The sequence below is a fragment of the Aquarana catesbeiana genome, linkage group LG04 (genome assembly GCF_042186555.1).
Source record: "Aquarana catesbeiana isolate 2022-GZ linkage group LG04, ASM4218655v1, whole genome shotgun sequence".
In the NCBI taxonomy this organism is placed as follows: Eukaryota; Metazoa; Chordata; class Amphibia; order Anura; family Ranidae; genus Aquarana; species Aquarana catesbeiana.
In genome coordinates this window covers 195,751,789-195,778,874 of record NC_133327.1, presented here as the reverse complement: position 1 = coordinate 195,778,874, position 27,086 = coordinate 195,751,789, and the positions used below count along the sequence as shown (strand labels likewise).

At 43.4% G+C, this 27,086-nt stretch overlaps 1 protein-coding gene across 1 annotated transcript in view; it reads right to left on the bottom strand.

Moving 5' to 3' along the window:
* LOC141141456 (vomeronasal type-2 receptor 1-like) overlaps positions 1-27,086 on the bottom strand; it is an 85,375-nt gene that overhangs the window by 8,327 nt on the left and 49,962 nt on the right. Inside the window, exons 2-5 of the mRNA XM_073629084.1 lie at positions 26,365-26,656; positions 12,212-13,081; positions 10,046-10,276; positions 5,343-5,466 (exon numbers count right to left, since the gene is read on the bottom strand). Of these exons, the coding sequence (XP_073485185.1) occupies positions 5,343-5,466; positions 10,046-10,276; positions 12,212-13,081; positions 26,365-26,656 (1,517 nt within the window). The remainder of the gene's footprint in view (positions 1-5,342; positions 5,467-10,045; positions 10,277-12,211; positions 13,082-26,364; positions 26,657-27,086) is intronic.

Genomic DNA, 27,086 nt, shown 5'->3' with positions numbered 1-27,086 from the left:
GAAGAATTCCCCCTATTCGAGTGAGCGGGGATGCCTCCTCATAAGTAGGCTTCAGTATTTTGTAGGTTTCCTCCCCCAAGACCTCTTCTGTCCCTGGGGTTGACCCTGAGGATTACCTTTTGAACTTGACGGCGGAGGCCGTCGTGACTGCCTGGCGATTTTAAAATGAAAATACATTTACTCCTTTTCTTAAATGGCAAAGGAGTACCTTTTCCACTAGAATTTCTTTGGATGTATTACCCAAATCTTTCCCAAATAGCTACTGCAAAAGGAAGACTAGCCAGGAGCTTCTTGCATGGTGCTTAGCAAAGGGCGCAAGGCTTGAAGGATAGAATCTCTCATAGCAACTATTGCAAACATAAAGCTGCTAGTAGCTTGCCAGATACTGAGCCTACCGAGCAGGATAACCTTGAACACCTGTTTAAACTGGTCTCTCAACGATTAACCAATTACTATCAGTGTATGCTGAGACACTCAATCTGCCGGAGAAAAAAGTGTTTTGAATTCCAACTTTTTATCTGTTGGATCCCTAAGCATTTTAGCATTGACAAGTCAAACTCTTATTCCTAGAGGATATAGCATTGTTAATTGTTGGTATACCCCACTTTTAGTGAATTTTCTCCACCATAGGATAAAGTGTGAAAAAACATTTTAAGAGGGAAAAAAATGCTTATCTGGGTGATCCACTAAGATACAAAAAAGCTTTTCCAGCAATGAATGGACAGGAAAGGTATGCACAGCTTGAGGGGGCTTTAGCGAACCCAAACACTCAGTTAAGGGTACATAAATGTGGAGCGGACCATTCAGCAAGAAATTGCAACATCATTCTTACAGATTGTGAAAGCTGATCCACCCGCATTTGACACCTCAGAAGAGGAGTCATTAGCCTCACCACAGTCCCCTGATGGAATTCATCTTCTCTTGCCCCTAGTTCCTCAGTTTGAGGGTCTTGGGAAATGGAAGAGAACCTGTCGCATTTTGTCCCACACTGGGATGCGATTAAAGCCACTAACTTTTTTTTTTTTTTTCTTTAATCCTATCATGGCTGAGGAAAAAAATACCTTTTTAGTAACATAAACAGGAGCTGCAGTGTTGAAAACATTTTGCAAACATTTCATGGCCCCGATGCTCACTCTGACCAGCTACCCCCTCTCAGGGGAGGATACCATTGTAGAGATGAGTAGGCTTTTCAGAGCTTGAGGGAGACCCTTTTAGCCCTTTTTGGGGGTGTTTCAACCTCCCTTCTGATCTTAGCCCGATGCGCAAAAGCAGAGGTACTATCAGAAGAAATCGCATTCACTGCTTGAGCAATAGTTCAGCCACTGCCGCTGCTATTAATCAGCCTGATGCAAATAGTAAATGTGTCAAATAGGAAATGCCTGTGTCACCAAATCTCTTTCATGCCCCTCTTAGCTCTTTTGTCCCTCCGACAACTTGCAGTCAGCATAAATGGAGTTTTTACAACACACTCCCTTGCTGGCGTTGGAGGACGCCGATGCCGCGCTAAGCCCCGCCCCCTCCATCGCATCGCACCCCCCTTCCTTCTCTTTTAAATAAAAAAGAGTTTTCCCATGCGAGCGCGGGCCTCCGATCTGCTGGGATCGGCTTGTGTGGGAGGGATGGCGAGGAGGAGACCTGAAAGCCGCTGCCGTGCTAGGGGCGGTGAAAGAAAAAAACGGCATCGCTGATCGTTTTTTAGCTCTCCTATTGTTCAGCCTTGTGAAGAATAGGGAGAGTTCAGCCCCGGTGGGGGGTGTCTGGTGAAGCAAAAATCCCCCCCGAACTTACCGGAGGTCTGCCTGCTAGCCGGAGGAAAAAAGCCTGCTGCTTCTGTGACACAGCGCGATCTCTGAGCAAAGCATGAGAAGGTACGTGCTCCATATGGCCCCCCGTGGTGACACTTAGGCATGACAACATTTTACTTTTTAAAGGAGACATTTCATAAGAAAATTTTTTTTTAATTTCTTAGAAAAACTCCACTTACCTTTTTCCACCGCAGGGTTTTCTGTGGTAAAAACCAACAGACCCAATCTTCACCCTTCACGGCGGGTTTCGTTAACAAACCTTCAGGAACCGGGGACCCTCAGGGAACCCACACTCCTGGTCCTGTAATAGCACCCCGCCAGTAAAACTTTATGGCTCCAAAATACCAAAGTACTGGATCCCGGGGTCCAGCTCTCTAAAAAGAGAAGCATTACAGGCAAAACCTTGTTTCTTCGGACACGCGGCCCGGGTACCATTCAATTCGGCCTAAAAGACACTTTGAATGGATCTGGCTGCATAGCTAGCCCCAGCAAGGATTGCTCCAGTGGAGCTCAGCACAGCACAGCACATCTTCACTCGTGATCAACACCTTAGACACTGCCTAAAAAACGGAGGTACTCCCATTAGTGGGAGGGGTTATATAGGGAGTGGACTTCCTGTCTTAGGGTGTGCCAGTGTCCATCACCTGAAGGTGTCCTATAACCCACATAGTAACTACTATGGCTCTGTGTCCCGTGATGTACGATAAAAAATAGTGTGGATGAGCGAGTTTAGGTGGAGGAACTTGACTGGCCTGCACAGAGCCCTGACCTCAAATAGATAAAACATCTTTGGGATGAATAAGAATGGAGACTGCGATCCAGGCCAACCTCACAAATGCGCTTCTGGAAGAATGGTCAAACATTCCCATAGACACACTCCTAAACCTTGTGGACAGCTTTCCCAGAAGAGTTGAAGCTGTTATAGCTGCAAAGGGTTGGCCACCTCAATATTGAACCCTGCAGACTAAGACTGGGATGCTATTAAAGTTCATGTGCGTGTAAAGGCAGGCTTCCCAATACTTTGGCAATATAATGTATATCCAGTGCATTTTGGGGACTCAGTAGCACCCCCCTTCATCAGAGCTTAAAGTGTAATTTTACCTTTTCACAAAAAATGAAAAGGTGGACTAACAGCTACCACCACCCCCACTCCCTGATCCCTGTTGCACTTACCTCTGAGGGTGATTAGCTTTCACTGCCCATGCAGCCAGTGCAGTGGTCTGGGGATTTATAAGCCTCAGTCTTCTTCCTCTTATTTCCTTAGAGCCCTTGCACACTGGGGCGGTTTGCAGGCGCTATTGCGCTAATAATAGCGCCTGCAAACCGCCCCGAAAGTGCCGCTGCTTTCTTTCCAGTGTGCAAGCCCCGAGGGCTTGCACACTGGAGCGATGCGCTGGCAGGAAAAAAAGTAGGTAAAAAAAGTCCTGCTAGCAGCATCTTCGGAGCAGTGAAGGAGCGGTGTGTATACCGCTCCTTTACCGCTCCTGCCCATTGAAATCAATGGGACGGCGCGGCTATACCGCTGGCAAAGCGCCTCTGCAGAGGCGCTTTGCGGTGGTATTTAACCCTTTCTCGGCCGCTAGCGGGGGGTAAAACCGCCCCGCTAGCGGCCACATACCGACGGTAAAACGCCGCTAATAATAGCGGCGTTTTACCGCCGACGCCACCCCCCGCCCCAGTGTGCAAGGGCTCTTAGAGCCCTTGCACACTGGGGCGGTTTGCAGGCGCTATTGCGCTAATAATAGCACCTGCAAACCGCCCCAAAAGTGCCGCTGCTGTCATCCCAGTGTGCAAGCCCCGAGGGCTTGCACACTGGAGCGATGCGCTGGCAGGACGGTAAAAAAAGTCCTGCCAGCAGAATCTTCGGAGCCCTTGCACACTGGGGCGGTTTGCAGGCGCTATTGCGCTAATAATAGCGCCTGCAAACCGCCCCGAAAGTGCCGCTGCTGTGTATCCAGTGTGCAAGCCCCGAGGGCTTGCACACTGGAGCGATGCGCTGGCAGGACGGTAAAAAAAGTCCTGCCAGCAGCATCTTCGGAGCGGTGAAGGAGCGGTGTGTATACCGCTCCCTTACCGCTCCTGCCCATTGAAATCAATGGGACGGCACGGCTATACCGCCGGCAAAGCGCCTCTGCAGAGGCGCTTTGCGGTGGTATTTAACCCTTTCTCGGCCGCTAGCGGGGGGTAAAACCGCCCCGCTAGCGGCCGCATACCGACGGTAAAACGCCGCTAATAATAGCGGCGTTTTACCGCCGACGCCGCCCCCCGCCCCAGTGTGCAAAGGCTCTTAGGGATGCCAGGACAGATCAGAGCGATTCATGCTTGTCACTAGCCAATCAGAATTGCTTTGATCCATCCCACAATCCCTAAGGAAAGAAGAGAAAAAGACCATTGCTTTCAAATCCCCAGACTACTGCACAAGGACAGTGAAAACTAATCATTTAAGGAGGTAAATGCAATAGGGACCAGAAGGTGAAAAAGGTGATGTGTGTTAGTTCACCTTTTAGTTTTTTGTGAAAAGGTGAACCTACATTTTAAGCTTTAGATGGAATAGGACCCAAAATCTTGGTTTTTTTTAGTTAAAGTATGCAGCTAACATGCATGTTATTAGCTGTTTATTGCAGTTGAATGTCCATGCACAAGCTATATGTCATCTGGACCAGTTTCACGCCTACACAGGAGCATGCTATTTTTACAAGCTCTCATGTTTAGGGTATTGAACAAGGGAGAAAGAGAGGAGGAACAGACAGACTTGGTGCACTAGAAAACAGTAGTACTGGTGCAAAGCTTTTAAACCAGTCCAGTCTTTTAGTTCCCTGAGAATACAGGTTAAGTGCGTTTGTGCACTGATCCACGTCTAATATCTATGGGTACAATAAATGGTAAATATGCCAGCTCAAACTTGGTAAATACCGGTAGTTCCAGCAAAAATTACTGGATTAGTATATGCTCTTTAAAACCCAACTCCAGACAAAAAAGTTTTATTTCCTTTTGATTAAAGTAAGGAACGTTTGGAGCCACTGTCAATTTTTTATTGACATCTCTGTCATGGACACAGACAAACCATTTTAGAGGAAGGGTCAAAACAGAAATAGTAACACTTACCCATTCTATACCTATTCTATGAAGTGGGGCAGTACCCGCACTTCAAGTGTTAATTGCTAGTTTTTGTCTAGGAGAACCAAACAAAGATCTACACTCATTCTTGCACTCCTCCTCTTAACTAAACCCGCTCCCACAGTGTCCATATCCCCACGATCCACCAGTCTAGGGTCCAGGTGTCATTAAGACGTAAGGATGCGGAAGGACAGTCCACCGTTGGATCGTGGGAGAACTCAAAATGAGCATTTAACCTCTGTAGTGCAGGCACAGCCCCACTGCAAGTGATCATTTCAAATCTGCCCAGAGTTGGACTTTAAAGATTATTGTTTGAAATGCTAATTTCCAAACAAAAAGGACAGGGATACATTTTTGCGGAATAGCAAACCTGATTGCATCCCTCCGATTTTTATCATAATAAAGGAAAAACTGTGTTACCTGTTTCATTAGTAATTTCTCCATCCGCACATGGAATGCAGTCAAAGCAGCACACCGGCTCTCCTTGTCTAATACCTTTCCTTGATCCCGGGATACAGCTGATGCTACAAACAGACTGGGGAGCCTAGAGAAATGTGCATAAATAACATCACTGATGTTGGTTGTACATGTATCATTCATCTGTATTATCTTCTAATTTTAGCTAAAAATGCAAACAAAAAAATCTGAACATAGGCCAAAAATTACAGTTAGTATGATGTGTTCCTTGTGTTGTTTCTTCTTGTTTTAGAAGAAATCTTTATCTTTCTATGCTACAGCTCTCATAAATGACACAGGATCTCAGAATGGGGTTGGGTTTTCAGAAGCTGTATCATTCAAAGAATGAATGGCAGATCGGGCAGGAAAGGGCAGACATAGTCAAGCTCTCTAGATGACAGTCTCCTGACAGCCCTTTAACTGCATTAACCCACAACACACCAGACGTGTTTTGGGGGGGCAAGATTTCTCCTAAAACAAGAAGAATCAACATAAAAGACAAATCATACTACCTGTAAGTTATGTCCCTTGTGCTGATTTTCCTGTTTGCATTTTTAGCAAGAGTGCAATGAGCCCCGAGAGGGTAGTAAAGACTTTGTCTTTGACTTCTCAGGTGGAAGGAGGTCTGCTAGCTCTCCTCCTGGTTGGGGAGGGAACACTGGCGTGTTTGGCTGCCGCTTCTCACTCCATCTTACAATTTTTTCTTTTCTTTTCAACTTTTTCACTTTTTCTTAAATTCTGACTTCAAATTCTGAAACTCTGACTACTAGGAATGATTTATAGGATGTTTAGATTCCCTGGATTGAGTTCCCTGATTTATTGGTTCTCTGGGATTGTTTTCCTATAAGTGACTGTTTCACAATTTGCCCCAGCTTGCTGCTGACACACCTCTGAATCTTTCCTGGATTACTGGACCTTTTTCCTTACCCTGCACTAGAACTCTTTTCTTGCACTGCACTGTGAATAACTGGACATTTTTTCCTCTATTGTACCTGGATCTCTCAGTCATGTTGCTCACTTACACTGCACTGCAACTCCTGCAGCTAAAACAAAACTATTTCTTGGATAAAGGCAATTTTATGACCAAAGAGATACATGCATCGTGGCACAGGACAGCGTCTCCTCCCTTCAAGTACCTGTGCTAACTCTATCCCTGCTTGTCAGCACAAGGCTGCAGGACTATCTTGCACTGGCGCCAACCTCAAAAGCCTACTTTCGCTGACATGCCCTGACTCGACTCTGATTCCCATGGATCCTCCAAGAAAGACCAGATCAGCACTCCTGAACACTTGCTCCACTAAAAACAAAGCTTTATTTATATTGGACTTTATTGCAGATGATAAGTTGGACTTTCTGTGCCTGAGTCCTGGCACAAACAGGATAATAGCTTCATTTTCAACCAACTCACCCTTAAAGGTGCGGATTATTTGACCTCCCACATCTCCCTGGCAAAGGTGGAGGTATAATTGTTATTTACAGCTTGCTCCACAGTTTATCCCCTGTGCCTAACTTTCTGTGCCTAACTGAGTCCTGGCACAAACACAATAATGGCTTCATTTTCAACCAACTCACCCTTCCAGGTGCAGATTATTTGACCTCCCACGTCTCTCTGGCAAAGGTGGAGGTATAATTGTTCTTTACAGCTTGCTCCACAGTTTATCCCCTGTTAATGTAATGTCTTTCTCTTCTTTTGAATGCCTTATTCAAGGTCTGTGTTCCCCACTCATCTGTTATTGGTTATTATTATTAATATTGGATATTGATTTGCTTTCATTGTTATGCCTTAGTTTTAAGAGAATCCTTATCTTTGGGGATTTTAATATACACACTATATCTAATTCTTCCAGTTTAGCAAAAGATTTTCTGGCTGCGCTGGGATGATTTGACCTAACTTAATTTGTTTACACCCACAAGCATATCAAAGGACACACCGTGGACCTTATCATTGCTAATGGCTCTTTTGTCTCTGACTGCTCTCCCCTTGACTTAAGACTGGCTGATCACCTAGCTATTGTTTTCAATCTGGAATTAGTTGTTTCTAACACCTGTCTCCATCTGTAAATGATCATATTTGGGCTTCTATTATTCAGCCCAAATTTGCGAATTCCGGTACTTCCTCCCTATCCTGAATCTCCTTCTCTGTCAACCCTGGTTGACAAAACATATGCCCTTAATTATGCGCTTACATCTTCCCTTGACACCTTTGACCCATTAAAAACTTGAAGCATCTAATTTTCCCGTCTGCCTCCTTGGTTATACCGACCAGCCGACATGTCCACTGGCTGGTTGGGGAGCAGAACAAAGCCAAGATCAGCTTTGATCAGCTCTCGGCTATGGTAACCCGGAAGCGATGACCTGACATCACTGCCAGACCCCTCCAGGCTGGTTTTCGGCAACTGCACATCACAAAAATCACTTGGTCAATGTCACCAACGACCTTCTGTTAGTTTTTGTCTCACTAACTATTCTTCCTCTACTGGATCTTAGTTCTGCCTTTAATACTGTAGACCAGTGGTCATCAACCCTGTCCTCAGGGCCCACTAACAGGACAGGTTTTATGTATTACCTTGGGGAGATGCAGACTAGAATGCTGCAATCACTGAGCAGCAAATGATATCACCTATGATGTATTTCAGTTATCTTGCAAACCTGGCCTGTTAGTGGGCTCTGAGGACAGGGTTGATGACCACTGCTGTAGACAACAATCTTTTACTCTCTCATCTTAAAACCAAATTTGGAGTCTCAGAATGGGCTCTACATGGTTTAAGTCATATCTTACTGATCACTGTCACTTTGTTTCTCTCGGGGGATTCCAGTCTGAAGTTGGTCCATTCAATTTAGATGTTCCTCAGGGCTCAATCTTGAGTCCTTTACTTTTTAGCATTTACATCTTTCCATTTGGCCAACTGCTTAAATCACATGGGCTCAATTATCACTTCAATGCTGAGGACACCCAGATATACATCCACACTAAACTGGATTCTACTTTGGCTACTTCTCTCCTATCTAACTGTATTTGTGATATAAAAACTTGGATGAGCCACAAATTCCTTCAATTAAACTGTAACAAGACTAAAGTCATGCTTATTGGCACCCCCCTTCAATTATGTAAGGCCAGTCCTGATAGTCTATCTATAGATGGCACTGTACTTTGCGTCAGTTTAAATTGAAAAATCTAGGGCTGATATTTAATGCTAGTTTAACCTTTGATCCACATGTACAAAATGTTGCCAGGACACCTTTTTTCCACTTGAGAAACATTGTGTTCTTCCGACTTGACTACTGCAATGCTGTACTCGCTGGTTTACCTTAATCCACTATTAAATGACTACAATATGTACAAAATTTTGCACCCAGAATCTGGTACAAGTGACCATATTACCCTTATCCCGGAGTCCTTTCACTGGCTTCCCGTAAACCTTTGCATAGACTTTAAGATCCCCTTGCTCAACTATAAGGCTCTTCATGGCTTGGCACCCCATTATCTATCTGAACTTTTATCAGTGTACACCCCCCCAATCATAACCTCCGCTCCTCAAATTCTGGTCTTCTGTGTGTCCCCTCTACTCACCTACACTCGATGGGAGACAGAACCTTCTCCTGCTATGCCCTAAAACTTTGGAATTTACTTCCAAAGAGCATCAGAGAATCATCTTCTACTCAAATCAAATCTAAAAACCTTTTTCTTTAGCTTTCACGTAATTACCCCTATTTTCTTTTGTTTTATCCTGTGTATTTCTTGTGTTTTTGTTTCTCTTGTCTTTGCAAAGCGCTTTGAGAAGCTACCTTTAAAGGAGCTATATATAATAAAGTTGATTATTATTATTAATATTATTATTATAGTAAATTAACTGATAAAACACAATTCCCCTGACTTTGCACATTTAGTTTGAGGCTATTATAACATTAGCAATATAAATTCTACCATCAGAGGAACAAGATAAATTACCAGAAGGATGAAAATGAATGCAATTCAGAAGACATGGTGTAATTTTTAGTTATTAACATTCTTCTTTAATTTGGGTGCAGACTCCTCTTTACAGTATTACAGAGTGGTTTATTACTATTAATTAACAGCAGGGCCCTCATCTCACTTTTGCTCACATTGCTGAGATTTGCTTATATGTATGCTTATATGTATTTTAATCTTACAAAAATGTAATAAAATTATTTTTTATATATACTGTATGTGTCATATGGTGGGTATTTAAAAGTGAGTTCTGTATATAGATTTTTTACATATTATTCAGCATATCTGCCTGATTTATCTTTCATTAAAGAGTCACATTATACCTTTAACTAAACTCTTTAGTTAGCTGAACAGAGATGATGGAGAGTGGTGGAAAGTAGGGGGTTTGAGTCACTCCTCTAACACATTAAGTTGCATGTGTAAATAGCAGTTTGAGCTATTCAGCTTTCTAAAAAAAAGGCTTTCAACAAAGCAGTTAAAAAAAAAACATACAGTATGTGAAAATTGGATGTACAAGAAGAGGTGTACAAGAAAGTTGAACATTTTGGAGGGCAATTTCCTTTTTATGCTATATGAAAATATGATAAAAATATTAGCAGTTTCTGTGAACTTCCAGTGATGATGTACTATATATAGAAAAAGCATACTAAAATATGTTTCTTGACAATATATTATTTTTAATATTGATAACACCTACCTGGCCATTTGGCGTATTCCAAAATATTGAGCTGTTATCTATTTTGAGCTCATTAGATCCTCCAGAACCTGTGAATTTATAATGTCCTATTTTAACAAATGATAGAGTATTATTATCGCGCCACTGCCAATTTAAAATATCGTAATAGCCATCCACATCTCCTGATTCATCAAACTTGAGGGATTCTTTTGTAAAGACTGTGAATTTGGTGTTCTTCAAATAGTACATAAGCTGTAAAAAAAGCAGAAAAAATGAAAATAAGCCCTATGGAGAGGAAAAACTGCAAATAGTTGTTTTTCCTCAGTTAAACCAACTTTTCTGGTGTAAATCTTAAGGTAAAAATATTTAAATTCACATAGGGGATCCTTTAATATAGTGCTAGAATTGTGTAGTATGTACCAAGCATGCCTCAGAAACTGCTAGTCACGTACAGGGGGTCCCCTAGTTACAAACATCCGACTTACAAACGACTCCTACTTACAAACGGAGGGAGACAACAGGAAGTGAGAGGAAATCTACCCCTAGGAAGGGAAATTCACTTCTGTAAGAGCTATTATGGGGAAAAGGTGCCTCCACTGATGCTTTATCACCAAGGCTTGTTTCCACAACAACCCAAAATTTTCAAAATCCAATTGTCATTGGGACAGAAAGTGAGGTGAAATCTTCTGAACAGGGGCACACACAGCAAAACAAATGTTACAGGGGTGTTAACCCTTCCCTATGCTATCCAAAAAGCTTAAAAATAGTTTTTTTGGCTGGAGCTACACTTAAAAAATGTACCTGTTCCGACTTACAAACAGATTCAACTTAAGAACAAACCTACAGTCCCTAACTTGTTTGTAACCCGGGGACCCCCTGTATGGAGGCTTATTCAGTGAGGTAAGGACAATATGTACAACATCCAATTAAAGCACTATGCTAGACCTCACACAAAGGAAGTAGAATTGATTCCAATTGCCAGCATCTTTCTCCTCTTTAAACTTTTTTTAGCAATATAAAATCATCTAGCATCATCTTTCACTTTTTTTACTGTCACTCTGCCCCTTACTTTCTAGGATGCATCTAGGCTATGGTCTTAAGCTGAATATTTTATTCCTTGAGGACCTCCGAGTATGACCAAAATCACCCTATTCTGAAAAACCTCACAGAAATGCAGCCTTTTTCAAAATGGCAGTTGGCTGGAGTCTGCAAACAAACTCTCTACACATCCCAACTCAAAGCTTTTCCCTCAAGAAACACCCATACAGAATCCCTAAATTTCTGGAGAAAATACTACATCGAACTGAGATTACGGCTTCCCCAAAAAGGGTCATTGTATCTTTTACAGTGATTACCTTAGTCATCACATGACCGCCACTGAACCAACCCATAATGATCACTGGTCCACAGGTAAGTAGATGAAGCAGGAAGGGGGGAAGAATTGGGAAGGTGGAGAGAATAGTGCAATGAAGATAACTGGGGAACTACACGGGGGGGTTTCTCTGGCTCACAAGGGGCAAAATACAGCCATGTGCTAGCAACGGTATTAGTAGAGCAAAGCTTAATTACTGTACAAGTGCAGTAACCCCAGACAACCTATTAAATTTAGATTTACTGAAAAGTGGGTTTAAATTAGTTATTATTGATTACTGCACTCTTTTTTTCCAAGCAAAGCTTTATTAATCTGCAATATGGCTTCTATTTAAGTGAAATATTATGGCTGATGAATCTGTGCAGATGTGTCAAACTTTAGATATCTGGTTACTTTTTAAAGAGATAAAACAATAATGAACAATTCTGCTGGCTGGCCTTAATCATACATATAATTATAATATCAGAGCATAGTTAAAGTATATATTAACCTGTTGGCGTCGAGCGCATGCAGATATGCGGCCTCTCGACAGCCAGGCCTTGGCGCCGAGCGGCCGCATAGTTGCGTGCAATAGCACCAATAGAGCTGTGCCGAAAGTGCGTGCCATGCACGCTCCTGGCACAGTGACCAGAGGCTAATGGAAACCTCCTGATCGCTCCTTGCAATCGGGAATTTTCTGATCATGTGACCGCCATGACAGCCAATCATGGTCATGGTCATTTATGACCACTGATGTCTTCAAAAATGGCTAGAAGAAGAATTTTACACAACTCTGACTTCACTCCCCAAAAAAATCAAATCTACTGAACACTTACCTGCCAAGGCTCAAAATCAAGCAAATTTGCACATTCATTATTAGGAAAGGGCCCTGACCCTTTAACACATATATCTAAATCATGGAGAGCATTAGCAATGGTGTACACAGCTTTATAGACACTGTATGTGATCCGAAGCTCTGACACATCCTTGTATGTGTTATGAATATCAGAAAGTTTCTCTTTTCCAGTGCAGAGCTGTGGAGAAATATTTCTTTTTCGACCTGCAACAATTGCTTCTATAGTGATGTTGGTATAAAAGGCTGCTCTCTGGGTGGGCCAAGTACAGTTAAAGGCCTCTTCCCAGAACTCATAGACTAGGTCATCAGTGCCGGTGCCATGCTCTGGATGTATGTCCAAGAGGAAATCTTCAAAACCTGGTATTTCTGCTTTACGAATTGCAAAGCCAATTGTTCCTCCAAGGAATGAGAAATACTGTGGCTTAGCTACCAGAGCTGATGTAGTCCAGGCCTCACTTGCGATATATGTTTTTCCAGTGATATTAGTTTCTGCTATGGCTTCCATTAATGGACTAAGATCAATGTCTGAAGAAAAGATGACGATGACATTGGCTGTTGATTGACGTATTGCTTTAACAATAAGATCTATTGATTCTTTGCTGTAGATCCGTGGAAGTGTTTCAGAAAAAGCAATACACACACCATTTTTTTCTACCTCTTCTTTGAAAACTTTGATTCCATATTTGCCGTAGTCATCATCTGCTGCTATTGTACCCACCCATGTCCATCCAAAATATGTTACTAGATCAGCGAAGCCTTTGGACTGGGCTAAATCACTGGGTATAGTGCGCAGAAAGGATGGAAATTGAAATTTATCACTGAGCACAGAGCAGGAGGAAGCGTATCCCACCTGTAAAAAAATTGAGAATTCTTAGTTTTGCATTATGCTGTCTTAAGCATGCTTAGTACACATGGGAGCTGGATGCAGACATGCATGTGTGTGTATGAATGCTTGCAGTGCACCAATGGTTTTATAGCACTCCTTACTAAATGGACAAAGACACCTGAGAGCCAATGGCAATGACATGATGTACAAACAATTTTGCTGACACTAAACATTTTTTTTACACGAATGCAATATGTCTAAATATTGGTAAAATGTACCTTCTATCTCTCTTTTCCTTTGTTTCATCTCTTAAATTCAAGCTTTTTTTCTGCTGTTTCAGACTTCCTGTTCTAGGGTGGTTATATTTGTTCTCCATGCCCCCCTTGTGTATGTGAACATAGCCACCCTTTTCTGCTTGCCTACAAGATGGAACTACACATCTACGTGCAGACATATTCAGTTCAATGGGAATTGTAGTACACATAGAGCGGAGCATGTGACCAGAAAAAACGGCACTGCTTGCTCTAGTAGCAGTGAAGGGCATCAGTGGAGAATAGGGAGCATGCACAGGACAAAAAAAGAGGCCTCAAAACAACAGTAATGGCAAAAAGCAAAAAAAAAAAAAAAACACTGCCATTTTATATTTGATATTTTAGAAACATTGATTAAAAGAAAAAGAAATTGTCAATTTAACCTCTAAAACTGCTCTGCAAGTTTCATAGGGCAAGGCTTTGCATACCTTCTCTTTAGTGTAACAAACAAGTGTAACAAATAAGTGAGCCAGCAATACATGAATCCATTTCCAAAATATTTACTAGTGCAGCTCATCAATGCTTGTCAACACATTTCAAGGGTGAACCCTCTTCTTCAGAGCTAATTGAATTAGACTAAGTTTGCCTTTAAATATTCCATCCCTAAAAGGCAGACTTAGGGTGCATGCACCCTGCCTCCAATTATATGCGAGTACCTGCGAGGGTTCCCGCAATTAACTGTGAAAGGCAGTTCCATTAAATGCAATGAGAGGTTGTAGGCTCTCGCAGCTAATCTCACCCACTAGCATGTAATCTCTCAAACAGTGATCACATTCAAGTGATCAGCCCTGGACCCAGGCAATGTGTGTCCAGGGCCAATCACTCACATGTGATAGCTGCATGAACGATTATACAGTATCTCTAAAAGTGAGTACACCCCTCACATTTTTGTAAATATTTTATTATATCTTTTCATGTGACAACACTGAAGAAATTACACTTTGCTACAATGTAAAGTAGTGAGTGTACAGCTTGTATAACAATGTAAATTTGCTGTCCCCTCCAAATAACTAAACACACAGCCATTAACTATTTGCCGACAAGCCTCCGTCGTTATACGGTGGCAGGTTGGCTCCCCTGCGCGAATCGCCGTAGTTGTACAGCGGGGGCTTCAAGGGGTATAGGGGGATGCAATGACCGCCGGCCACCCGCGATCGCTCCTCAGAGAGCCAGATTGGGGATCTGTGTATGTAAGCAGACAGATGCCCCTTCTGACAGGGAAGTAGAAAGAGATCTGCTGTTCCAAGTGATCAGGAACAGGCAATCTCTTTCTACTCCCAGTCAGTACACTGCCCCTATTACAAGTGTTTGGAGCAAAGGTTAAAAGCAATAATCCACATAAATGACAATATTATGCATATAAATGATGAACTGGAACAAGGGATAAGAAAAGATAATAATAGTCCATAATGGTGTGCATAAAGTCGATGATGAGGTATAAAGCCCACATTCACGGCAGCCTTCCAATGGGCATGGAAACCATATTCCCAAAAAGCACTGTAAGAAACAAAGAAAGGAGGCGCCTCTGGGTGCAGACTTAAAAACAATTTTAATAAAAAGAGCAGCAACAGAGATTGCCATTCACGGCTTGCTAACTCAGGAAACGCGTCGCATGTGTGTGATGTCATCGCCCCTTGCCTGGATTGCTGTTTGCCTTCCATGCCTCATTCTGGTACTGCTCCATCATTGCCAGCCGGTGGACACAGTGCATCTGAAAGACCAGTCTGATTACACATCCATGCCTTTTTAACTCAACACAAATGTGAGTGCAATCTCTGTTGCTGCTCTTTTTATTAAAATTGTTTTTAAGTCTGCACCCAGAGGCGCCTCCTTCCTTGGTTTCTTACAGTACACTGCCCCCACAGTTAGAAACACCTCCCTAGGAGACACTTAACTCCTTAATTGCCCCCTAGTGTTAACCTCTTCCCTGCCAGTGACATTTATTCAGTAATCAGTGGCTATTTTTAAGTGTCAAAAGTGTCCGATCTGTCCGCCACAATGTCGCAGTCCCACTAAAAATCGCTGATCACCATCATTACTAGTAAAAAAAAATTATAATAAAAATGCCATAAATATATCACCTATTTTGTAGACGCTATAAATTTTGCGTAAACCAATCAATATACACTTATTGCGACTTTTTTTACCAAAAATATGTAGAATACATATTGGCCTAAACTGATGAAGAATTTTTTTTTTGGGGGATATTTATTATAGCAAAAAGTAAAAAATAATGGGCTTTTTTCAAAAGTGTCGCTCTTTTTTTTGTTTATAGCACAAAAAATAAAATCTGCAGAGGTGATCAAATACCACAAAAAGAAAGCTCTAATTGAAGGGGGGGGGGGGGGTTTGGGTATATAGTTGCACGTCAGCGTAATTTTCAGTTAAAGCCACGCAGTGCCGTATCGCAAAAAATGCCCTGGTCATTAAGGGGGGAAATCTTCCGGTCCCTAAGTGGTTAATGTCTAAACCGCTGGCAACAGAAGTGAGTATACCCCTAAGTGTAAATATCCAAATTGGCCCAATTAGCTATTTTCCTTCCTCGGTGTCATGTGATTCATTAGTGTTACAAGGTCTCAGTTGTGAATGGGGAGCAGGTGTGTTAAATTTGGTGTTATCGCTCTCACTCTCTCATACTGGTCAATTGAAGTTCAACATGGCCCCCCATGGCAAAGAACTCTCTGCGGATCTGAAAAAAAGAAGTGTTGCTCTACATAAAGATGGCCTAGGCTATAAGAAGATTGCCAAGACCCTGAAACTGAGCTGCAGCATGGTGGCCAAGACCATACAGCAGTTTAACAGGACAGGTTTCACTCAGAACAGGCCTCGCCATGGTCGACAAAAGAAGTTGAGTGCATGTGCTCAGCATCATATCCAGAGGTTGTCTTTGGGAAATAGACGTATGAGTGCTGCCAGCATTGCTGCTGAGGTTGAAGGGGTGGGGGGTCAGCCTGTCATTGCTCAGACTATATGCCGCACACTGCACATGGATGCTGCACACTGCATCAAATTGGTCTGCATTGCTGTCATCCCAAAAGGAAGCCTCTTATAAAGATGATGCACAAGAAAGCCTGCAGTTTGCTGAAGAGAAGCAGACTAAGGACATGGATTACTGGAATCATGTCCTGTGGTATGATGGGACCAAGATATACTTATTTAGTTCAGATGGTGTCAAGCGTGTGTCTCGGCAACCAGGTGAGGAGTACAAAGACAAGTGTGTCTTGCCTACAGTCAAGCATGGTGGTGGGAGGGTCATGGTCTGGGGCTGCATGAGTACTGCCGAAACTGGGGAGCTACAGTTCATTGAGGGAACCATGAATGGCAACATGTACTGTGACATACAGAAGCAGAGCATGATCCCCTCCCTTCAGAGACTGGGCCGTAGGGCAGTATTCCAACATGATAACGACCCCAAACACACCTCCAAGACTACCACTGCCTTGCTAAAGAAGCTGAGGGTAAATGTGATGGACTGGCCAAGCATGTCTCCAGACCTAAACCCTATTAAGCATCTGTGGGGCATCCTCAAATGGAAGGTGGAGGCGCGCAAGGTCTCTAACATCCACCAGCTCCATGATGTTGTCATGGAAGAGTGGAAGAGGACTCCAGTGGCAACCTGTGAAGCTCTGGTCAACTCCATGCCCAAGAGGGTTAAGGCAGTGCTGGAAAATAATGGTGGCCACACAAAATATTGACACTTTGGGCCCAATTTTGACATTTTCACTTAGGGGTGTACTCACTTTTGTTCTTTTGTTGCCAGCGATTTAGACATTAATGGCTGTGTTTTGAGTTATTTTGAGGGGACAGCAAATTTACACTGTTATACAAGCTGTACACTCATTACTTTATATTGTAGCAAAGTGTCATTTCTTCATTATTTTCACATGGAAAGGCATAATAACATATTTACATAAAACGTGAGGGGTGTACTCACTTTTGTGAGATACTGTATGTGAGTGGGCATGATTAGTTGAGGGAGCCAGCAGCCTCCCATTGTTTTCAATGGGGCAACCTCTCGCAGCTAATCTCTGGAAACCCCCACTGGGCTTCTCAATTATAATCAGAAGCAGGGTGCATTTGCAAGTGCACCCTTAGTGCAATTCAGGTAGCTCTGAAGAATAGGGTGCGCCCTTCAAACACGTAAGCCTCTATGCACGTTTGAGGCACCAATTACATGCTATTGTACAGGTTCAACCGTTTAATATCTGTGTCCAGTGGTTTGAGCAAGCCTCAGCTTGAACAGATTTAATGTTACACTCACTTTTGCCAAGCACTTTTGTAACTACACTATTTACTTAAAGCTTATTGAGGATTTTACTCAAAGCACCCTCTAGTGTGTGCTACTAGTGGTGAGAGTAGGAAAAACATAGCTGGCTCTGGGTTAGACCTGGGTCAGGGTTACTAGAGGCCAGGGCTGGATGATACATCTTGGCAGCTCTCTGGTTCCTCCCCCCGTTTCTAGAAGATTGGAAAATGTTCTGGAACTAGTGGGTGAAGGCTAGGAGTCATGTCATGAATATAAATGGGCCCTCAGCCAATCCCTAGGAGTGGGCCTGGCAGGGAACTGAGAAAACCCATAAATAGACATGGGCCAATACGAGCAGGGAGGTTGGGTGGAAGATGGAGAAGCAGTGCCAAGGGATGTAGTTGGTGGCCCTTGAGGGACCCCTCACTGAGTGGGGGGGGTTGCCTTGGGCTGGAGCTGGAGCTCAGAAGAACTGGGCTTAGTGTCTACAAGGAAGCAGATGGTTGAGAGAGATGCTGTTCACTCCACAATGTACTAAACTATCCACAAAAGGGATGGAAAGTTCCTAGCCTGTAATTGTCTGTTGCTGAATTAACAAAGTGACTTTTAGTTTCACCAGGAGTGATCAGCAGTTGCTACAGATAGTGAACCAAGTTTGTGCAAACGGAAGGAAGAAAAGGATATTTGTAAATGGGGAGGAGGTTGTTCCTTTGTGCTGTGTTGTGGATGTTTTTCAAGTTGGGCATCCCATATTTCTCTACCCCATCCAAGTTATCACCCCCTAATAAAACAACAAAAATCAAGCCAAGGGCTGTTTTCTGCATTGAGTGAAGGAAATGCTGTGTGACTGGCTGTGCAGCAGTGGTGAACCCTAACTTCAACAACTCCTACGGGGGCAGTGCTACATACACATTGCCAGTGCACTTTCTATTTGTTTTATAGTATTGCTCAATGGTTTCCCAGGCTGGAGAAAGGCTGTGGATATTATGTTGTATTGAAAATTTTCGTTTTGTATTCTTTCAACACTGGAGCAATGGTAACTGTTCCTCCTTACAACTTTTATTATTAGCTGAGTTTTTGCAGGTTGGGATGTCTTTGTATTGATTCCATACATGCCATTGGCCCTTGATTTACTCTCCCTTTCTACATGGTTGTTTTTCATTTTAGCAAACATTATAGTTATACAGCTGTACTTATGTGTGTTTTCTGTTTTTTTGCTACGTGTGTTTAAATCTCTGCTATATCTGTAAATAACTGTCTGTAGAACCAGTTATTTTAATACAGTAAAATCTAATCACTCTCTTTTCTGTATCTACAAACTATGCCTGCCCTTTCTGCCCCACTCCACCATTCATAGAAGCCATTACTACAGCTTCTATGAATGGGGGATGATCGGAGGAGGATTTTGGCAAAATGAGGACACAGCAGCACAAGAGACACATCTCACTGAAGGTAAGTAATGACCCTTGTGCTGGTTTTTTATCTTTTTGTTTTAGATAAACTTAAAGTGATACTAAAGTCTCGTTTTTTTTTTTCTATGAAAATAATAAACATGTTATACTTACCTGCTCTGTGTGGTGGTTTTGCAAAGAGCAGCCCATATCCTCCTCCTCTCGGGGCCCCTGCCGGCGCTCCTGGGCTCTCCCTCCTGCCAAGTGCCCTTACAGCAAGCAGCTTGCTATGGGGGCACCCGACCCGATCCGTTGCTCTGTGTGTCCATTCAGACACATAGATGTGGCCCGCCTCTCCTTATTGGCTCACAGACTTTGATTGACAGCAGCAGAAGCCAATGGCACCTCCCTATCTCAGCCAATCAGGGGGGAGAGTACACGGACTTCGTGGCTCTCATGCAAATCACTGGATCGAGAGGGAGCTCAGGTAAGTATTAGGGGGGCCAAGGGAGGCTGCTGCACAATGAATAGTTCAGGAGGAGGCACTGTACTAACTATCCAATGTTAGTACAGCGATCTCCCCTGCTGTTCTATTGTGTTCTCACAGGGGACAACCCCCACACTAGAACACTCCAGTCAGCGCTCTCAGCCATATGCTAAGTGCGCCAAAAGGGAGCCAATCAGCAGACCTTTTTTCAGGTCATGTCCCTTCGAAGGAAGCCGGATGAATGGCCAGATTCTGTCAGACCGACTCCAATACACAAAGGCTGAATTCCGCCTGACATTTGGCCTGTGTGTACTAGGCTTAAGGCTTTAGGTAATTTGATTTTAATCCCCTAAACCCTGGTTCACACCAATGAGATCCAAATCACACTCATCGGGCGGATTTATAAGCGCGCTGAAGTATTGAGATTTCAAAGCCGTACTAGTGTGAACCAGGGCTAAATAACAGGTAGAGCCCCTCTGTTTATAATTCAGCTGGCCCTTTAGTCATACACGTTAAATGCCCTGTCATCAATAAGCTCCAACACAGTAAGCAATACAAATATTGAAGTATCTTGGATTGGAGGGCCCTCCTAATCCTTTCGTATCAAATTGTATTGTAACTGTAGTGTTATCCTTTGTTCTGTAAAGTGCTGTGCAAAATGTTGGTGTTATATAAATCCTGTATAGTAGTAATAATAATAATACACTGCTCAAAAAAATTAAAGGAGCACATTTTAAGGAGTATAGCATCAAGTAAAGTAAACTCCTGGGATATTGATCTAGTCAGTTAAGTAGCAGAGGGTTTTGGTAATCAGCTTCAGCTGCTTTGGTGTTAATGAAATGAACAACAGGTCGATTAGATGGGCAACAATGAGATGACCTCCAAAACAGTAATGATTTTACAGGTGGAGGCTACTGAAAATTTTTTCCCCTACTCATCTTTTCTGACTGTTTTTCAATAGTTTTGCATTTGGCTAGGGTTAGTGTCACTTCTGGTAGCATGAGGCGATACCTGGACCTTATAGAGGTTGCACAGGCAGTCAAACTCCTCCAGGATGGCACATCAATACCTGCTATTGCCAGAAGGTTTGCTGTGTCTCCCAGCACAGTCTCAAGAGCATGGAGGAGATTCCAGGAGACAGGCAGTTACACTAGGAGAGCTAGACAAGGTTCTTAACCCATCAGCAGGACCGGTATCTGCTCCTTTGTGCAAGGAGGAACAGGATGAGCACTGCCAGAGCCCTACAAAATGACCTCCAGCAGGCCACTGGTGTGAATGTCTCTGACCAAACAATCAGAAACAGACTTCATGAGGGTGGCCTGAGGGCCCAACGTCTTCTAGTAGGCCCCGTGCTCACTGCCTGGAACCATGGAGCTCGATTGGCATTTGCCATTGAACACCAGAATTGGCAGGTCTGTCACTGGCACCCTGTGCTTTTCATAGATGAGAGCAGGTTCACCCTGACCATATGTGACAGATGTGAAAGGGTCTGGAGAAGCTGTGGAGAACATTATGCTGCCTGTATCATCATTCAGCATCACCAGTTTGGTGGTGTGTCTAGGCAGGGCTGGTGCAAGGATTTTTGACACCCTAGGGAAAACCTAATTTTGCTGAACCCCTGGCTCCACCCTTTTTGCCCTGCCCATGTATACCCCACCTTTTTAATGAAGTGCCCATCAAATGCAGCCTTACCAGCTCCCATCAATGCAGCCTCACCAGCGCCCATCAAATGCAGCCTACCAGTGCCCATCACGTTTGCTTGCTTCCATTCATTCAGGAGTCAGGACACAGACACAGTCCTCCGCCCCCGCTGCGCCTCTGACACTATGTGCGAACGGAGCGGTGGCTGCCTGCTGATGCTGAGACTAAGTTGCTTGCTGCAGAGAGAAGAGAGAAACACCAGTGGCCGGGCACCCTAGACAGCAGTATGCCCTAGGTGGCTGCCTAGTTTGCCTAGTGGTAGCACCGGCCCTGGGTCTAGGGAGGCATATTCATGGAGGGACGCACAGACCTCTACAGACTAGACAATGGCACCCTGACTGACATTATTTATCGGGATGAAATCCTTGGACCCATTGTCAGACCCTACGCTGGTGCAATGGATCATGGGTTCCTCCTGGTGCACGACAATGCCTGGCCTCATGTGGCGAGAGTATGCAGACAGTTCCTGGAGGATGAAGGAATTGATACCATTGACGGGCCCTCACGCTCGCCTGACCTAAATCCAATAGAACACCTCTGGGACATTATGTTTCGGTCCATCCGACGCCGCCAAGTTGCACCTCAGTCTTTTCAGGAGCTCGGTGATGCCCTGGTCCACATATAGGAGGAAATACCCCAGGACATCATCCATCGTCTCATTAGGAGCATGCACTGACGTTGTCAGGCATGCGTACATGCATGTGGTGGCCATACAAACTACTGAGTACCATTTTGAGTTGCTGAAAGAAAATTTCAGCATAATGAACCAGCCTTTGAATTCTAGTCTTTGAATTCAGCCCTCTGTAGGTTGATAATTTTCATTTCCATCAAACAATGTGGCATCCTTTTGTTCCTAACACATTACCCAGTCCATATCAGTATACCGTGCCTTGCAAAAGTATTCACCCCCTTGGCTTTTTACCTATTTTGTTACATTACAGCCTTTAGTTCAATGTTTTTTTAATCTGAATTACATGTGATGGATAAGAACACAATAGTCTAAGTTGGTGAAGTAAAATTAGAAAAATATATACATAAAAATATTTTTCAGAAATACAAAACTGATAATTGGCATGTGCGTATGTATTCACCCCCTTTGTTATGAAGCCCATAAAAGGTTCTGGTGCAACCAATTACCTTCAGAAGTCACATAATTAGTGAATCTAAGTGTCACATGATCTGTCATTACATATACACACTTTTTTGAAAGGCCCCAGAGGCTGCAACACCTAAGCAAGAGGCACCACTAACCAAACACTGCCATGAAGACCAAGGAACTCTCCAAACAAGTAAGGGACAATGTTGTTGAGAAGTACAAGTCAGGGTTAGGTTATAAAAAAATCCAAATCTTTGATGATCCCTAGGAGCACCATCACATCTATCATAACCAAATGGAAAGAACATGGCACAACAGCAAACCTGCCCAGAGACGGCCGCACACCAAAACTCATGGACCGGGCAAAGAGGGCATTAATCAGAGAGGCAGCACAGAGACCTAAGGTAACCCTGGAGGAGCTGCAGAGTTCCACGGCAGAGACTGGAGTATCTGTACATAGGACGACAATAAGCCGAACGCTCCATAGAGTTGGGCTTTATGGCAGAGTGGCCAGAAGAAAGCCATTACTTTCAGAAAAACACAAAATGGCACATTCTGAATTTGCGAAAATGCATGTGGGAGACTCCCAATATGTATGGAGGAAGGTGCTCTGGTCTCATGAGACTAAAATTGAACTTTTTGGCCATCAAAGGAAATGCTATGTCTCACGCAAACTCAACACATCACATCACCCAAAGAACACCATCCTCACAGTGAAACATGGTGGTGGCAGCATCATGCTGTGGGGATGTTTTTCAGCAGTCGGGGCTGGGAAACTGGTCAGAGTTGAGGAAAAGATGGATGGTGCTAAATACAGGGATATTCTTGAGCAAAACCTGTACCACTCTGTGTGTGATTTGAGCCTAGGACGGAGGTTCACCTTCCAGCAGGACAATGACCCCAAACACACTGCTAAAGCAACACTTGAGTGGTTTAAGGGGAAACATGTAAATGTGCTGGAATGGCCTAGTCAAAGCCCAGAACTCAATCCAATAGAAAATCTGTGGTCAGACTTAAAGATTGCTGTTCACAAGCGCAAACCATGCAACTTGAAGAAGCTGGAGCAGTTTTGCAAGGAGGAATGGGACAAAAATCCCAGTGGTATGATGTGGCAAGCTCATAGAGACTTATCCAAAGCGACTTGGAGCTGTGATAGCCGCAAAAGGTGGATCTACAACGTATTGACTTTAGGGGGGTGAATAGTTATGCACATTGACTTTTTCTGTTATTTTGTCCTATTTGTTGTTTGCTTCACAATAAAAAAAAAACATCTTCAAAGTTGTGGGCATATTCTGTAAATTATATGATGCAAATTCTCAAACAATCCATGTTAATTCCAGGTTGTGAGGCAACAAAACACGAAAAATGCCAAGGGGAGTGAATACTTTTGCAAGGCACTGTTGATATCCAGCATGATATTTTTCCCATTGAGAGCTGATGTGTTTTTAAAGTGTTCCTTTAAAGGGTAACTCCACTTTTGTTTGGGAAAAAAAATATCAAATAAAGAAAAAATAATATAGCGTATACAATTGTGACACAATTCATATTGTAATTGAATGTTATTAAAAATTAACTTTCCTGTAATTTTCTGAAAATGCAATGCACTATGGCTACCTAGAGGTTTATTATACACAGAATGTGTAAAGAATGCCCCCCAGAAACAGAATTTCCTGCTTGTGTGATTGGTTCACTGATTTTCCCAGTGAAGTCTGTACTAAGATAAAAGTCATATTTCAGGCATCCCCTGCAACAAAAAATTCATTTTTGGTGAGATACTCCCAATAGGAAATCCCATCTAAAGGGATGCATGCCCAGCAGCTTTCCTCATTACAGCCCTGCAAGTGCACAGCTGATTGATAATTATGAAACCACGCCATTAGACTTACTTCCCAACATGGATACAGACAAACACACAGGGATTTCTTCAGAATAACAAAAGGTAGGAATCTGCAACAAAGTTGGGTAAAATTACTGTAATGTACCGTATATACTCGAGTATAAGTCGAATTTTTCAGCACATTTTTTTGTGCTGAAAGTGCCCCCCTCGACTTATACTTGAGTCAAGCACTTTTCTGCAGCAAAAAATTTCATTTTCCGAACCGATTTTGGGGCCCCGTATCTCAGGGCCACTTAGTGCTAGGAACCCCAAATTTGGTGTGCAAACCCAGTGGAACTGGTACCACAACATATCCAAAGATGAAGTTCCTAGCACTAAGTGGCCCCGAGATACGGGGCCCCAAAATCGGTTCAGAAAATGTCATTCTCTGCTGCAGAAAAGTGCTTGACATTTTCTGAACTGATTTTTGGGGCACTGTATCTCGGGGCCACTTGGTGCTAGAAACCCCAGCTTTGGAAATTTTATGGTTCTAGTTCCACTGGGTTTGCACACCAAATTTGGGGTTCCTAGCACTAAGTGGCCCCCAGATACGGGGCCCCAAATTCGGTCAACTGTGTCCATCTGCAGCAATGTCATTTCAGGACCCTTTGGGTTCAGAGACCCCAAATTTTGGCTGCAGCTAGGGGGCATCTAGGAACCCTTAACTACCGAGTTTGAAGTTCAGGGGACCTATGGCTGCAAATGGGCACAGTGAGGCATGCAAATGGGCACAGTGATGCTGCAAATGGGCATTGTTGACCCTCTTTTCCACTTACAGTAGCTGTGCATTTCTCACCCTCGTCTTATACTCGGGTCAATACGTTTTTCCCATTTTTTTTGTAGTAAATTAGGGCCTCGACTTATACTCGGAACGACTTATACTCGAGTATATACGGTACATAGATTACCCAGAGGCAGGGGCAGATCCAGAGTCTAGTCTTGGGAGGGGGACTTGCCAGAAAATACTTTTTTTGCGGGCAATTTATCAGGGAAATGGCTGGTGTTAGCGCTTTCATTATCACTGCACCATGGTGGTTATGGTGTCAGGATGATTGAAGCGCATTATTTCTATTATTACATTGTAATATAAATTGAAATGGTTCAACTCACCATAGTGCAGAATCAGTGGGAGCCCCGAGTGTGTCACTTTCCACGTCGACCTGCCTTCAGATGCGAATTGTCACTTGCCACATGTTGTGTTGTGAGGCGCTCACTCACCTGCCAACCCCTCTGCCTGGCCAGCCCGCTTGTTAACCCGCCCGCACACTCGCCCGCCCAGTCACTCATCCACTGACTTGCCTGCCCGCTTACTCGCTGGCCCATCACTAATTTCTCGGGGGGGGGGGGGGGGGGGGCAATTGCCCAATTGTCCCTCCCTGGATCTGCCCCTGCCCAGAGGGGAATCTTTTTTTCTCAACAAAAGTGGAATTACGCTTTAATTTTTTTGAGCAGTGTATAATAGCTGTGTTGTAGCAGCTGCTCTGAGTCAGAGAATTGTAGGAGTTACAAATCAATTTCTTGGCACTTTATAAATACTGTATAAAAACAATAATAATATTAATCTGGAGGCCCACACAGCCATGGATTACACTTGCTTAGGCTAGGTTCACACTGTTGCAGGGGATTGTGGGTGCGGGACAGTGTGTAAATCGCACCTACCCGCAATCACCCGCAGCCAAAATGCCCTGTTTCTTTGCATACGCGTGGGTCTGCCATTCATTCCTAACGGCACCCCCATGCATCTGAAAACGCGGCATGTTTTTGGGTGCAGGAAATCACAGGTGCAAAAACGGCATGTGGATTCCCTGCAGTTGCGTTTAGAAAAGTGCAGGAACCTTTATCTTGTGTTTCCCGTAGGTACAGCAGCCTTTTCAATTAAATAGGCTGCTGTGCCTGTGCAAACGTGAGCTGCAGCAAATGCATAGGTGTGAACGTAGCGTTAGTCCTACTTGGTAATGTAGCAAGTTTAGCAGGTATTTGTGACCAAGTAGATTTTCCATCAGCTGCTCAGCCTCAACCAGTCTACTTCTGAAAGAAAAACTAACTGCAGACTACGTGTCCTGTTTTTGTCTCTCGGTGCTTTACGGAGGCAAAAAAAAGTGTCAGTTAAAAATTATCACTTCTGTATTAGCATTTTAGAGGTAAACACATATCTGCAAAGCTACCAGCATTAGATCATAAAGACAATAACCATGTTACCTGTGGGAAATAGTACAACCCCAGTATTCTGGCTGTAGCAATGGATAACGCAGACCCTCCTGCTCCAATCACAGCAGCCAGGGGAGCTCCGGCACTGCACCTAAAGTTTGGATGGGTTTCATTCTGCCCAGTTAGGAATGTTAAAGTTGCTTCCACTGATTTGGATATAGTAAAACATGTGTCAAATATCTGGTACCCCAGGGTTATTTTTGGTAGGATGTCCTGGCGCTTATTAATTTCATTAATCGCAAACATCATGGCTCGAGTCCATCGCAGAGCCCGGAAGTTGAAGCTGCCAAAGGAGAAAGAAAAAAGTTCACTTTAGGTGTGATCAGTACAGAAGTGCAAAGAGCAGAGGTGATATGTAACACCTATAGCAACATACAAGGTATCATTTAATTGACTTTAGCAAACTGTATGAGGTTTTAGACAAATAAACACAAAATTATTGTGCTGTGCCCAAGTAATAAATATAAAAAATCTAATAAAAAGTAATAAATTGGAAGTCACCTCATAAATTATATACATGCAATGTTAAATCAATAACAATGTTAAATTAATTGACCCCCAAGTTTAATGGAAAGTCAGAAAGTGCTTCCTCAGGGCCCCTAAGGAAGTCATTCAGATGAAACTCATACAGTACATGTAGGGCAGGTTCCCTATGTTGTCATCATGCTTGGACATGTTTGTGCTATGGAAGTGCCTGGTTGGTGGCACCCAAG